Raw genomic sequence first — 13,268 nt, 5'->3', positions numbered from 1 at the left:
TAAAAAAAAAAAAAAAAAGGACTTGATAGCGTAAATGTCTTTTTTTCCAAATTTACCCCTGACTGAACCTACAATTACTCAACGACTTTGAAAACACAGACACAGTCACATAGACACACATACATAAAACAACAAAAATAAAAAATAAAAAAACGAAAAATAAAAAAAACTAACTGACAGTGGTGGGTGCGGAAAATGAGGCAACACCAAAAGCCCCATATGCGACAGAAAGAGGCAAAGACAGTTAACGAGCTTGGTTAGGTTCTGTCAGGGGTAAATTTGGAAAAAAAAAATTCTGTTAGTTGGCCTTTTAATTCAGTTCGTGAGTTTTTTTTTATATGGCTTTTAATACATCAAAACATTTACTGTTAGGTTATACGGTTATATAGGTATTACCCGCGGTTATAACGAGTCGATGATAGTTTGTCATTGAAGGTGTTCGAAAGTGTTTAGTTTCAAATTTTATTTTATTTTGTAATTTTCAAGTTGTTAAAAAAACATGTAAACGGGTGAAAAAAAGGAGTAAATGGGTAAAAAAAGGATAAACGAGTTCAAAAACGAGTAAGCGGGTAAATGGGTAAATGGTTATGGTTAAATGGCTACACGGTTATAAGTATGGATAACCATTTATAAACGGTTATGGTTATAGGTATAACTGTTTATGTAATTATCCAACGGATAAACGATTATGCTGATACGAACATAAATAATTATAGGTAAATAACCGTGGTTACCGTCCACCATATTTCTAAATTTGCATCGTGCATGTACTATTATGATAAGTTAATATATATTATGTATTCATATACATATAGAATGCCACGTATATGGATTGAGACCTCAAATGTGCCATCCACTTTTTAGGAGTTTGGTAATTTGTGGATCAACTTCAGTGATCTAGCTTCAACCACCACACACTTAGCGAATTTTGGCTCCATTTGGTTACATGATTTCTAAAATCATAAGCCAACACACAAAAATATAACTCATTGTCTCCAGTTTAAACTCTTTTTTCTTTATGCATATATTCAATATAAAAGTATAATTTATACTAAAAAAATCAACTTATAAACAAATCTCACAAACAATAGCTTCCTGGGGTACGATATCCACACACCCCATTTTATTTCTCACACACCTTTTGAATTTTCGACCGTCGTATTGGATGAATTGAAGAAGATCAACGGACAGAAATTATCAAGGGGTGTATGAAAAGTAAAATGAAATGTGTAGATAGCACACCCATAACTTCATTAGCTCTAGGATAAGTATTATAAATAAATACAAGTGGCGAATTCATAATTTTTTCTGTTAAAGCCAAAATAAACGCATACAATATCTCAATTTTTGTTTAAACATTTTACTTTTATGGGTTTTTCTAACTTTTAAAAAAGTAAATTATTATAATAAAACCACTAACTAATCTTTTTATTAAAAAAATTAGCGTAAATAAATATGCAATAATAAAATATCATGTGAATCACATTAAAAGTGACATTTCAAACAATAATAATGTCTTCCAATTTGCCATAATTAGTGGGCCCAATACGTGCCCTTTTCTAGCCCTAAGATCAGAAACTTCCAATAAAATTCAAATCCAGAAATAATAGCAAAATGACAAGTCATCACAGGATAGTCCAACTTAGAAATTACACAATAATTTTCTCCGTCAACTATATTAGAGCTCGTGAGTATTCTTATTTGAATCCACTTTATATATTATTTGAATTTACTTTCTATATTATTAATTAATTTTAATATTTAATTCATCTATTAGTTTAATAAGTTTTAATGAATTGTTGATTTAGAGTTTTAACAATTTAAGCAAGCGTTGTACAAAGAAAAAGGCCCTTGCTAGTTGGTAGGGGCTCTAATCTCATAGGCAATTAGATTAAGAGCTAGTTGCAACTTGAAATTGCTCTCTTTTCCCCTCTGATTAGGACAACAATCAAGTAATTAATTAAGCTACATTCTAGACATGAAGAAATTAAGTGTGCGGAAAATACAACACGTTATACCAAGTTTTATAATACAAGTGGTTCAATTTTTTTTTGTTTCAATGTCTAACCACTTATATTATAGTATTTGATGTACCGGACTGTTTTCCACACACTGAAAAATCTATATTGTATATAAATATGTGTCACATTTTTCACGTGATTGCATAAAAACAATTTTCTTGTTATTTTTTAAGTCTATTCAAACGTGACAACCCCAATGATTTTACAGATACTTGCATCGTGCATGTACTATTATGATAAGTTAATATATATTATTTTTTTTATATACATATAGAATGCCGCGAATATGGATTGAGACCTCAAACGTCCCATCCACTTTTTGGGTGTTCAGTAATTTTGTGCATCAACTACAATGATCTGGCTTCAACCACCAGGCACTTAGCGAAATTTGGCTCCATTCGATTACAAGATTTCTAAAATTATAAACAAAGATATAACTTATGGTGTCTCCAGTTTAAACTCTTTTATCTTTCTACATATATTTAATATAAAAATTTAATTTATACTAAAAAATCAATATATAAACAAATATCACAAACAATAGCTTCATTAGCTCCAGGATAAAGTATTACAAACAAATACTAATGGCGAATTCATAATTTTTTCTCTTAAAGCCAAAATAAACGAATACAATATCTCAATTTTTGTTTAAACATTTTACTTTTCTGAGTTTTTCTGACTCTCAAAAAAGTAAATTATTATAATAAAACTACCAACTAATCATTTTATTAAAAAATACTAACGTAAATAAATATGCAATAATAATATATCGCGGGAATCACATTAAAAATGAAATTTCGAACAATAATAATGTCTTACAATTTGCCATAATTGGTGGGCCCAATACTTGCTCTTTTCTAGCTCTAAGAGCAGAAACTTCCAATAAAATTCAAATCCAGAAATAATAGCAAAGTGACAAGTCATCATAGGATAGTCCAACAAACTCACAAAACACCTTAACCATTGGTTTTGGTTTATTTTATAACAAACGATATTATATGCATTAAAGGGAGGGGTAGATGCTAAATCTCACAATAAACTAATAATAATATGGTTCAAATTCGTCTTTGGCGATAATCAAATTTAAAATGTCTCACTTACAAGTGAAAAAGAATATCACTAGATCGTAGTACTAAGTAGTATTGATTTTGATTTTCTTTTAACAACAACAAAGGAAAAGGTTTGTACCATATTTTGGCTGTAATTTTTATTATTAGTATGCAAACCGTCTCCTAATTATGCATTATCCACCTCATTTTTATTTACGCATCAAACCAACTTCCACAACTAATCCAATTTTAATATTACCTGTAACAATATCTTTTACTGAAGAAATATTTAAAATTATGAGTGCGCTGAATATCTATATGTACAAAACCAGAAGTACAAAAGAGTGAATCATTTATAATTTCAAAATTACCCACTTCTAATTAAGATTTTAGAATAAATTAATTTAATTTTAACAAAATTCTAAACAAATAGTGTCACATCCTGGCTCGAGTCCCCACCACATCCCGGCTCGGGATGTGACAATTTAGTATCAAAGCCAATCCCTGGCCGAATGTGTGTTGACGAGGACATCGGGCTCCTAATGGGGGTGAATTGTTAGATCCCACATCGCCCATGAGAGTGAATCCTTTAGGCCTTATATGTATATTCTCATCTCTACCTAGCATGAGGCCTTTTAGGAGCTCACTGGTAAAAATAGAACAAAACTACCCACCTATAAAAAAATTTTAAAATTTACAATACATATAAAGTCTGAGGCAAATAAAATGAATCACTCGTAATTTCAAAATTACACATTTCTAATTAAATTTAAAGTAAAACAATTTAATTTTAAGAAAAACTAATGAAAATGGCTTGAAAACTTTAAGTTTTAATGATAATGACAAAATAAAAGGTAAAGTGAATAGTACTAGAATTGACTTTTTAATGTAAAAATATGATTTTTCGTTAGAGTGAACAGTAACATGAATTTTTCGTTAAAATTCCCTTAATTTTAAGGGAATTCCAAACCAATGGAATAGAACAAAACTGTCCACCGATAAAAAGTTGTAATTAAGTAAAGAACAAAATATAAACTAGCAAATTGCACAAGCGAAAGAAGAGTAAGCTGTAAAATACGAAGGCGGTTGTTTGCGGGAGAGGATAAGGTCCCACGTCACCAGGGTCCCACGCGCTCATCATCACTGGCTGCTACTCCACTCCAATCCATATCGCATTCGCCACGTGCCCACAGCTTACGTGTCGCCCTATCCCAAACGACCTCCGTTGTATTTTTTTTTTTTTTGCTTTTTCCGGATAGCCTCCGCATTTAGCTGACTTCCCCTCTCTCTCTTTCTCTCTCTCTCTCTCTCTCTCTCTCTTATTTTCTTCCAATCCAAACAGCCGATTTTCCGAGGAAATAAAAGGGAAAGGGCGAGGAAAGAAAATCCGGCTCCCTATCTCAGAGATTTTGATAGAAGAAAGAAAGAAACAAACATCCGCCTCTCAAAACTCACCACTTGGATTTTAAATTATTACAAAAGGGTCCAGAAGACAAAGAACCCTCGCCAATCCAATCCCACTTCTTTATCCGATTGCCTCGATTATAGCAAAATTTCGCCGAAATTTCGATTTGGATTTCTCAGGAATTTGGGTTCTTAAGAATTGTTGACCTCAGACCTCAATTTTCCTAATTTTCCCGAGAAAATAAGATAGAAAGATGATGCGGAGGCAGCAGCAGCAGCAACAAGACCAGCAATCCAGGGTTTTCTACGAGCTGTCGGCTCTTGTTCTCAACCTCCTCCGATCTCCTCCCACGCCGATTCAATTCTCCGATAACTCCACGGTGGTGATGCCCCCGACTACGTCTGCGTCGTCGTTGAGGCGGCCGCCGGCGGCGTCGACGGCGCAGATCTCGCCGGCGGGATTCGCGTCGTTGATGCTGGGGATTTCGATGGCTCTGATGCTGTGCGGAACGGTGACTTTCTTCATTGGGTTCATATTGATGCCGTGGGTGCTGGGATTGGTGATGGTGTTGTACGTGGCGGGGATCCTGTCGAGCCTCTCCGTCTTGGGGAAGTCGATTCTTTGCTACGCCTCCGCCCCGTCGACGCCGCGGAAGGACATTCCTGGTAAATTTTTTGCCTTTTTTACTTTAGCTCTGAGCGTTTAATGTTTGTTTTTGTCTTTTGTTGGATTAATAATAATCTGCTTCTGTTTTCCTTTACATGGTTTATGTCTCTCGTTGTTGTTCTTGTTGTTGTCTGAAATATTGGTATCAAATTTGTATGGTTTTCGTTTTGTATACTATCATTTGTTTCCATCTGCTAAATATATTGATTTGGAAGATTATATATTCTTTATGTAGAACTAGAAGGGGGTAATATTTGGAAACGTGTTGATTTAATTTTGGTGTTAAAATGCAATGACTTTGGTCGGAATTCGATTATCGCGTGATTTGGGAAGGATTATAGAACCAGGTAGAAATTTAATCTCAAACCATTTGGTTTGTTAGAGCACGGAGCCGTGTTCTGCATATGCATTAGTATTTGGCTTCACCCTCGGCCCCTCATCTGTACATCAAATTTCGCTTTGATTGCTGTCGCGGTTGTGTCAAATTTCCAACCTTGATCCACCATATAAAACGTCTCTTCTGTGTAAACGATCATTGATGAAAAATTACTAAATTTCGTTTGTCCTCTTTGATTCAAAAAATGGTCTTTGAATATGAAAACGCCGTGAAGAAAATTGAGTTGCTTTATCTATTGGTATCCGAGGAATACTTTAGGTTTTCTAAATTTCCAATCTGTTAATTTGGTAGTCCTACAATCTTGTCGTTCCTGGATCAGAAACGCCGTGAAGAGAATTTAAGATAGAACTGTTCACGAAGAGTTTTGGCTTGTTGACATTGAATGTAGATATAGAAAATGATAAATGAAGCATATTTAGTTGGGTTTATTTTATATTTGATAATTAAGGAGGTTTTCTGGGAAGGTAAGGCCTGTGATTACATGTTTGACAATTGTTTGTTTTTTGGGTCATCGTCCCTGCTCTTTCCCCGTCCATTGTATATGAACTGGAAATATTATCCGCTGCCTTGGTTGGTACTTCTCTGGAAGATTGTTAGTAATTCTGTATAAATTTTCTATTGGTGCAGCATGGAAGCTGTTGTGAAGGAGAGGGAGGAGGTGGTTCAAGAGAGTTGAAATGTCGTACGGAAGGACGGAGCAGCAGCACAGATGATGTTCTTGTGATGCTGTATATAGGGAAGGGAATGTTGTATAGGCAGCTGAGGCCGTAAATTAAATCGAGAGCTTCTTGAAGTAATTGATGCATGAACAGTGGATAAATGTTTTATTAATACTCTACTGCATATGTGGAAATGGCTTCTAAAATAGTGAATTGTTGAAGGATGATGATGATGATAATTCTAAGTAGTTGCATCCAATGAAATTCCTAGTTGTGAGGAGACAGCGGGGGATGTCGCTTAGCCTCTTCGTTGTTCTGATCTCTCTGTTTTTCAGTACATATACATCTCAATGTATCTCTTGTTCTCAAATCTGTAAAAGTTTATAGCTCAGCTCGCATCTATTCGTTTTCTGGTTTTTCTTAGTAAGAAATGGAGTAACAGATGATCTTTCACATTGTCTTTTTGGGTGCATATTTGCATGTTGGGACTGGTTTGTCGTTGTATTTTTGGTCGTTCAATGGGACTGGTTTGTCAACGACAAGGTTGCTTCTTGGTAGTGACTTTGTGGGGGCAGGGGAGGGATGGCAATTGTGTTTGGGGGCTTTTAAGGGCATCGCCTTAAATGTACGCAACGCAATCCATCCGGTTGGAGATGAAGGAGGCGCGGGATGGGGACCGAATCGTTCCCATAACGAATTTATTTGGTCAGCTGTCGTTTTATTAGCCTTTTCGGTAATATAGATGAGAGAAATTTTAACGACGTGTGTGTATTGTTGCAATGGCGGTTTCGTATCAATGATGCAACGTAGTACTAAATTTATTTTTACTTGGTGCTGTATCAATTTTACAGGACGCTATAGTTATTATGTTATCAATTTATTTTCTTTTTAAGTTGGTCCGGTAGTTTAGTCTATTTCCAGTAGTTGGCCGGTGGGAGCGAGAGGCTTGGTATATTTGTTTTGTATGGTTTAGGATCGTTTTATGTCAATTTTTGAGAAAATCTCTCTCATCACCGGTTACTGGAAATGTGTAAAATAGTAAAACACTCCTAGGTATTAGGAGGAAAACTGTGAAGGGGCCTTGAAGTTGATGAACTAGAGGAGATGCATACAAGTAGAAATTGATTGATTGAATGATTAAATGAACAAGTCAGTAGGATTGCATTAAAATGGAAGCGATACTAGTGTACAAGTTACAACGAAGGAAGCTTGTGAAGATGTCAAAAGCCCAAAGGAAAATGATATCAAACTGCCAAGTGTTCTAAAACCGACAATGGGGTGGTTTTGTCTAGATCTCATTGGCATGGGTCAATCGACTCAATTCAGCTTGGAAGCAAGCAGGGAAAGGGGCAAATAGTGCTTCACACGCTGGAATATAATTTCGTTTTCTTGATTACATAGTGATTAAGAATTTATAATCATTCAGTTTTAAATTTGATATCAATGCAAAACATTAGAAGCATATACATACATTAATTCTGATTTTTAATATCAAATTTAAAAATAAATGATTATTTATTCATTCGTCATGTAACTATAAAAAATAATCTCTTTTTTGGGCTTGCAGTTTAAAAATTACAGTTTAAGAAATGAACAAAACATTTTCTTTTGTGATTTTAACGAGTTACTTTGTATCTTTGTCATCATGTTATAATTCATAAATAACAAATAATGATTCTTTAAATGTAAAGAACCAATAACGTTGAACGAAAATTGGAAAATACAAGAAAGTCCGCACATAAAAAAGAAGTCGAGAGAAGTACATACTTTCCCCAGGTTAAGAAACACATCCTCACTAATTTTTTTATCGATCATAAGGAAAAACTTAGAAAATCTAACAGTACTGCTCAAATTCAAAACAAACAATCTGAACAGGGTTTCAAATAAATTGCCTAACATGTATATTGAAATTAAAAGATATGATAAAGAAATCTCTAAAAAGGAAATTAAGGTAATGGTCATCCAGTGTAGATATGAACACCAATAGCGATGAGGAAGATGGTGAGGAGGCCGAAGAAGATGATGGTGTGGACGAGGATCGATATCCCGCTCGTATGCATGTTCCCAAACTCCACCACCCTGCCCTTCCCCGGCAGTTGGAACAGCAGCCCCGGACTCAGCAGCACGAACAGCACCACCGCTATCACCACGGGCCCCCAATCCGCCATTCTTCACGATATCTGAGATGATCTTCCTGCTGTTTTTTTACTTGTTTGTGTCTAAGTGGAGACCGTCACAAAGAGTTCACCTGTGTGGTATAAAAGGGAAGAAGAAGAAGAAGAGAATCAAAGAGTGTTAGTAACTAAGCAACGGAAGAAAGGAATCAATGTTGAAAAGGAGGAGCATCAGTGTTGATTGTGGATCAAGAAATCTTCTGCCACCTCCTTATATATATATGAAAATGTTTAATGAGAGCCCTACTTTTTATTATAACTTGTTTATTGTTTATCATCGTATTTGGATTAGAATGGTCGGTGCCTTGTGGAGGATGCTAATTAGACGCATGGAAAAGCAGCAACGTCATGAAAGAAACCCTTTAAACAGCTGTTATTTAATGATCATTCTGCTTACCCCTTTTTAATCTTGATGGACGATGACAGCATATTCAATTCAAGTTTAATATGTTTTGCAACGGACCATTGTGACCCATGCGTCCATACTATATATGAACATATATCTAAGTCTTATATGTTCAAAACCAACAGCTCTGTTTGACGGAACTCCGTTTTGATTACACTTTTAATTGGTTCCGCAAAATGTAATAAAACCAATTGCATTTTCACCACAGGGGTTTAATTTAGAAAAATACCAACCAAATGAACAAAAGAAGTCATAAAACCTATTTTTGTGAAACGTTTGCTATAAGCGATGAAACTTAAGGCTATTATAAAACAATTGAGACCCGCTCGTTTTAATTAAAACCACATTGATTTTCAGCTTGTATTCCTTAGTTCAGATTAATTCTTTCTATCCAAATAAGTGAAAAAGTTCTACTTCGGCCCTCAGCATTCACATTGACCTTATATTCTTCTTACTAAACATCCGTTGTGTTGCTATATATACTTGCAGTTGATGGAAGTATCAGCTGGCCGGTTGCAGTATTACATGGACCACATCCACTATTTCGTTTAAGGCTGCTTTATTCGTGACCTCAATGAGAAAGATTTTTCGGTTTGTCTACGTTATATGTTATTATACAAGTGAAGGATATTTAATAAAAAAAATTTCCTCAACTTACATAATAACATATGGTGTACCGTCTTATGTTCTGGCATTGAAAAATCTCTCTAGTGAGAGAGAGCTAAGTCAATCAGAAATAAAAGTATGAAACAGGCACATCGAAATTAAAACTTCAACCGTCCAATATTTTACAATTGAAAAACATTAGGGAGACCACTTTTAAACCATCTATCTAATAGAGGTGATACTTACTTGTATTGTGAACCCCTACTTCATTAGAGAAATGATTTAAATGTAGTATCCCTAATATCACCCGTTACCATTGTTTTAATTTCACAACCAAAAACACAACAAAAATAATACAAACCAACATCCATTAAATTATAATCAAACCCAAACTTATTATTACTAGATGATCCAACAACATTGTAATCGAAGGTTACAAATGAAGCAACAATAATATTGATGAAACAAAAGTTGATCACATATTGTTCACTAATGGTGTCCCTTTTTACCTCAATCAGTAACGCAGGAGGTGGAGCAACACAAGAGTTTTAGTTAACCGAGATAAAAATGGACCTTGATGGCCAACAAGAAGACGCAAATGAGACCAAAGTAGAGGAGGGAGTGAACCATGATGGCTGCACCACTTGTGTGGAAGCTGCCAAACTCCACACAGCCATGGCGGCCGGGCAGCTGGAACAGTAAGCCCGGAGATAACAAAACGAACAGCACCACCGCCACGCAAACCGGGCCCCAGTCCAACATCCTTAAGCTCACTGTATTTGTACTACGGATTTAGAGTTCTCGCAAAGATCATTTGCATGCGGAATAAGGAATCGAGGAAGTAATCGGTTGGTAATAATAATAGTGATGCTCCAGTGAGAGTTATGGTAGGACTGGATTTGGGGTTGTATATATATATATATCGAGAAGACTTTGATGGGAAGGAAACACTGACTGACTGACTGAGTGAAACACGATAAAGGGAGAGAAGAGAGTTTGTGGGGCGGAGGGTTGGGGAAACAGGTCACTTGGATTCACTCCCGCCGTCCCATTAAGATCTCTCTCTGTGTTTTTGCTTGCATGTGACAACGAATAAGAGCCAGAGGTTGCTTGTTAGGCTTCTTTCTCATTAATTTAGAGTAATGCTAATAAGACTAAATTTAGATATAAAATTTGCAAACTAATTAAATAATATGTCACTAATAGAAATAAACGCATTTATTAACGCTTAAATAATAATCAAATCATTAACTTCTATGTCATTTAGTTTACAATATTTAGTTTCTAAATTTAGTCTCCAGGGTAATGCTACGGAGACTAAATCCTGCAGACTAAATTTGCAAATTAAATGATGTGTCACCAATATGAATAAACACGTTTATCAACGTTTAAGTAATAAACCAATCATCAATTTCCATGTCCTTTAGTTTTCAAAATTTTGTTTACAAATTTTGTTTCCCTAGCATTACCCTAACATTAATCTTCATGATGGCCCATCACAAATACTTATGTATATATTTTGTCCACCAACTAATTTCATTAAAAATAAAACACACCAATAAAAAGTGAGACAAGTCTGAAAACAATCCACGACACTAAAGTAAGAGTGCAGCTCATTACAGAAGTAAAATAAGAAAATAAGCCCCAAAAGTGAGCTCATAACATTGCCTGAGTCGAAAACCCTAGATTGGGAAATGAGAACCAGTCTCCTCCACCAAAATAGTCACACCACCATCGCCAAGCTGCCGACACCAGAAAGGCAGGAAGAAGAGCTAACAAACCGAAAGGATGAACAAAAAATAAGGATGGACAAGCCACTTGCTCTAAAAAGTGCTCCCATAATCCTACAAAATGGTGCAAATTGCACTTTAGCAGCTACTGAAACCCAAAGCACGGCTCCAACCGAAGTCCATGGAGGAGGAATTCAAGGAGCTAAAAAGCCGAACCAGGTGGGCAATAGCTCGCAGCTAAGAACAACAATTTGGAAAGAAAAAGGCATGGAACTTTGATTTGTGACAAGGTTTGTCAACAATTGAGACAAAACTCAAGGAAATTGAGGCAAAACTCAAAAAAACTGAGACAAGTTCAGAGCAAAACTACCAGAAATCAAGGGCCAAAGAAAAATAAAAGGAAGAAGATGGAGGTTAAGGAAAAAGAAGAATGGGATTAGAAGGAGATTGGGTTGCCATCGACTCCACCCAAGAGAAGGGGCCCGCTGCTGAATGTAAAATTGGATTTGGGAGATCTTGACTTTGGGAGAGAGGGAGTGGCGCTAGGGTCTTGACTTTACACACACACATACGTGTGTGTGTAGCGATATTAGAGGAGGGACTTGAGACATGGAGTGCCGCATTGTCATATGAATTTCTAGTCATTTACATTACAAATAAGTAATAAATCAGAGATTTTAAATTCGATTCCCGTATATGATAATTTTAATATCTATTTGCTTAACCTAGCTAATTTCCCTCCTTAGAGTAGAGTGACAACACAAAACCACGGCTACAAAATGTACTACGGCCTGAAAAATATTAAAATATATACTAATTAAGCTTGCTAATTAGTTTATTGTGAAGTGTAGAGTAGAGTTAGTTGTTTTAAATAGTCGATTATACTATGGCCTCCTATTTCATTTCCCCTCCTAAGAAAACAAAATATAACACAAAACCACGGCTACAATCAAAACTAAAATGATCAACATTAAAGGCTGAAAGAGAAGTCCGTCACAATCCGTTATCGCGCACACAAAATGATTGCAGAGTAACCAACAAAAGGCAATCCATATGTTGTGAAATTTGCGCTTCTAAAGATGAGCTTGAAGAGTTACTTAGAACTACAGTTTAATGATATTTTTCTCACTTGCAAAAAGTCTTGTATTTGAATACGATGAATGAAGAGTTTAGATCTAAAATATACGGTTGTGTGATAAAAGGATGCGGTCGAAGAGCATATTCATTAATGAAATAGGAAAATGGCGAACGTCACGAATGATTGTACCAAATATGCCAACAAATAGTATATAAACCCATTGTGCCGAATGAGATCTACACTAAATTCACCTACGTTAAGAGGAATTCAAATACGGAATCTTGAATGTCATTCGTTTGTGTTTATTATGTAATTTATGCATTAATTACACAAAACTATCTAAATATGAGTCACACCACAATTTCATACTTCATATTTTAAATATTGTAATGTCATACCTCATTTTACGAATTTGTTTCACAATCATAACTCTGTCAACTTTTTTATTAAATTTTCTATTAAATGTTGACGTATCAAACATGTGGCTACTTCTTGCCCAACTAGAATTCCAAACTGACTTTACTAACCACGTGGGCCATCCCATTGATTGACAAGTAGAATTAAGAACAAATTTAAAAAGAAATCTGAAAAAAAAAATAAAAAAAATTAAGGGCCCTTTTGGTATCCTAGCCAAAAACTTTGATTGTTCCTAAAAATAATTTTCAAATAACATCACTTAAAAACAGTTTTCTTTTAAATCTCAAAATTTCAAAAATCTGTTTGGTTGAGTTTTTAAAAATAATTTTTTTTAGTTTGAATTCAAACTAAGGAAAACTAATGAAAAAATATTGAAAACTTTAATCAAAAGGACAAAAATGTGTTGTAAATGAATAATACAAGGAGTGACTTTTTAGAGTAAAATGTCATTTTTCGTTAAAATAAATAGTACCAGGAGTGTTTCGTTAAAACTCCCTTGAAACTATCTTGATTAGAAATTGGAGGAGAGAAGAAATAGTTGGCGAGGAGAGAGAAAGGCAGGGAGAGGGAAGGAGGTGAGGGAGAGAGCAAAAATTACGGTAAGAAGGTGAGGAATGAGAAGAAAGAGAGGGTGATGAGACAAAGGCTGAGGAGAGAGAG

The 13,268-nt window shown here is 35.1% G+C and overlaps 3 protein-coding genes across 3 annotated transcripts; 1 reads left to right on the top strand and 2 right to left on the bottom strand.

Annotated features, from left to right (window-relative positions):
• Positions 1-4,593: 4,593 nt before the first annotated feature.
• Positions 4,594-6,567, top strand: LOC137731536 (uncharacterized). Its single transcript, XM_068470660.1, has 2 exons — positions 4,594-5,140; positions 6,166-6,567. Exons 1-2 carry the CDS (start codon positions 4,729-4,731, stop codon positions 6,180-6,182), a joined length of 429 nt encoding a protein of 142 aa, XP_068326761.1. The 5' UTR covers positions 4,594-4,728; the 3' UTR covers positions 6,183-6,567.
• A 1,337-nt stretch (positions 6,568-7,904) lies between these two features.
• LOC137732976 (uncharacterized) lies at positions 7,905-8,523 on the bottom strand. The gene has a single exon (XM_068472205.1). The coding sequence runs from the start codon at positions 8,363-8,365 to the stop codon at positions 8,156-8,158; it is 210 nt and encodes a 69-aa protein (XP_068328306.1). The 5' UTR covers positions 8,366-8,523; the 3' UTR covers positions 7,905-8,155.
• Positions 8,524-9,935: 1,412 nt separating this feature from the next.
• Positions 9,936-10,145, bottom strand: LOC137732977 (uncharacterized). The gene has a single exon (XM_068472206.1). The coding sequence runs from the start codon at positions 10,143-10,145 to the stop codon at positions 9,936-9,938; it is 210 nt and encodes a 69-aa protein (XP_068328307.1).
• Between the last annotated feature and the right edge of the window lie 3,123 nt (positions 10,146-13,268).

Source organism: Pyrus communis, chromosome 4 (assembly GCF_963583255.1).
Source record: "Pyrus communis chromosome 4, drPyrComm1.1, whole genome shotgun sequence".
In the NCBI taxonomy this organism is placed as follows: Eukaryota; Viridiplantae; Streptophyta; class Magnoliopsida; order Rosales; family Rosaceae; genus Pyrus; species Pyrus communis.
Note: the sequence above shows the minus strand (reverse complement) of the source record. Positions and strands in the feature narration are given on the sequence as shown.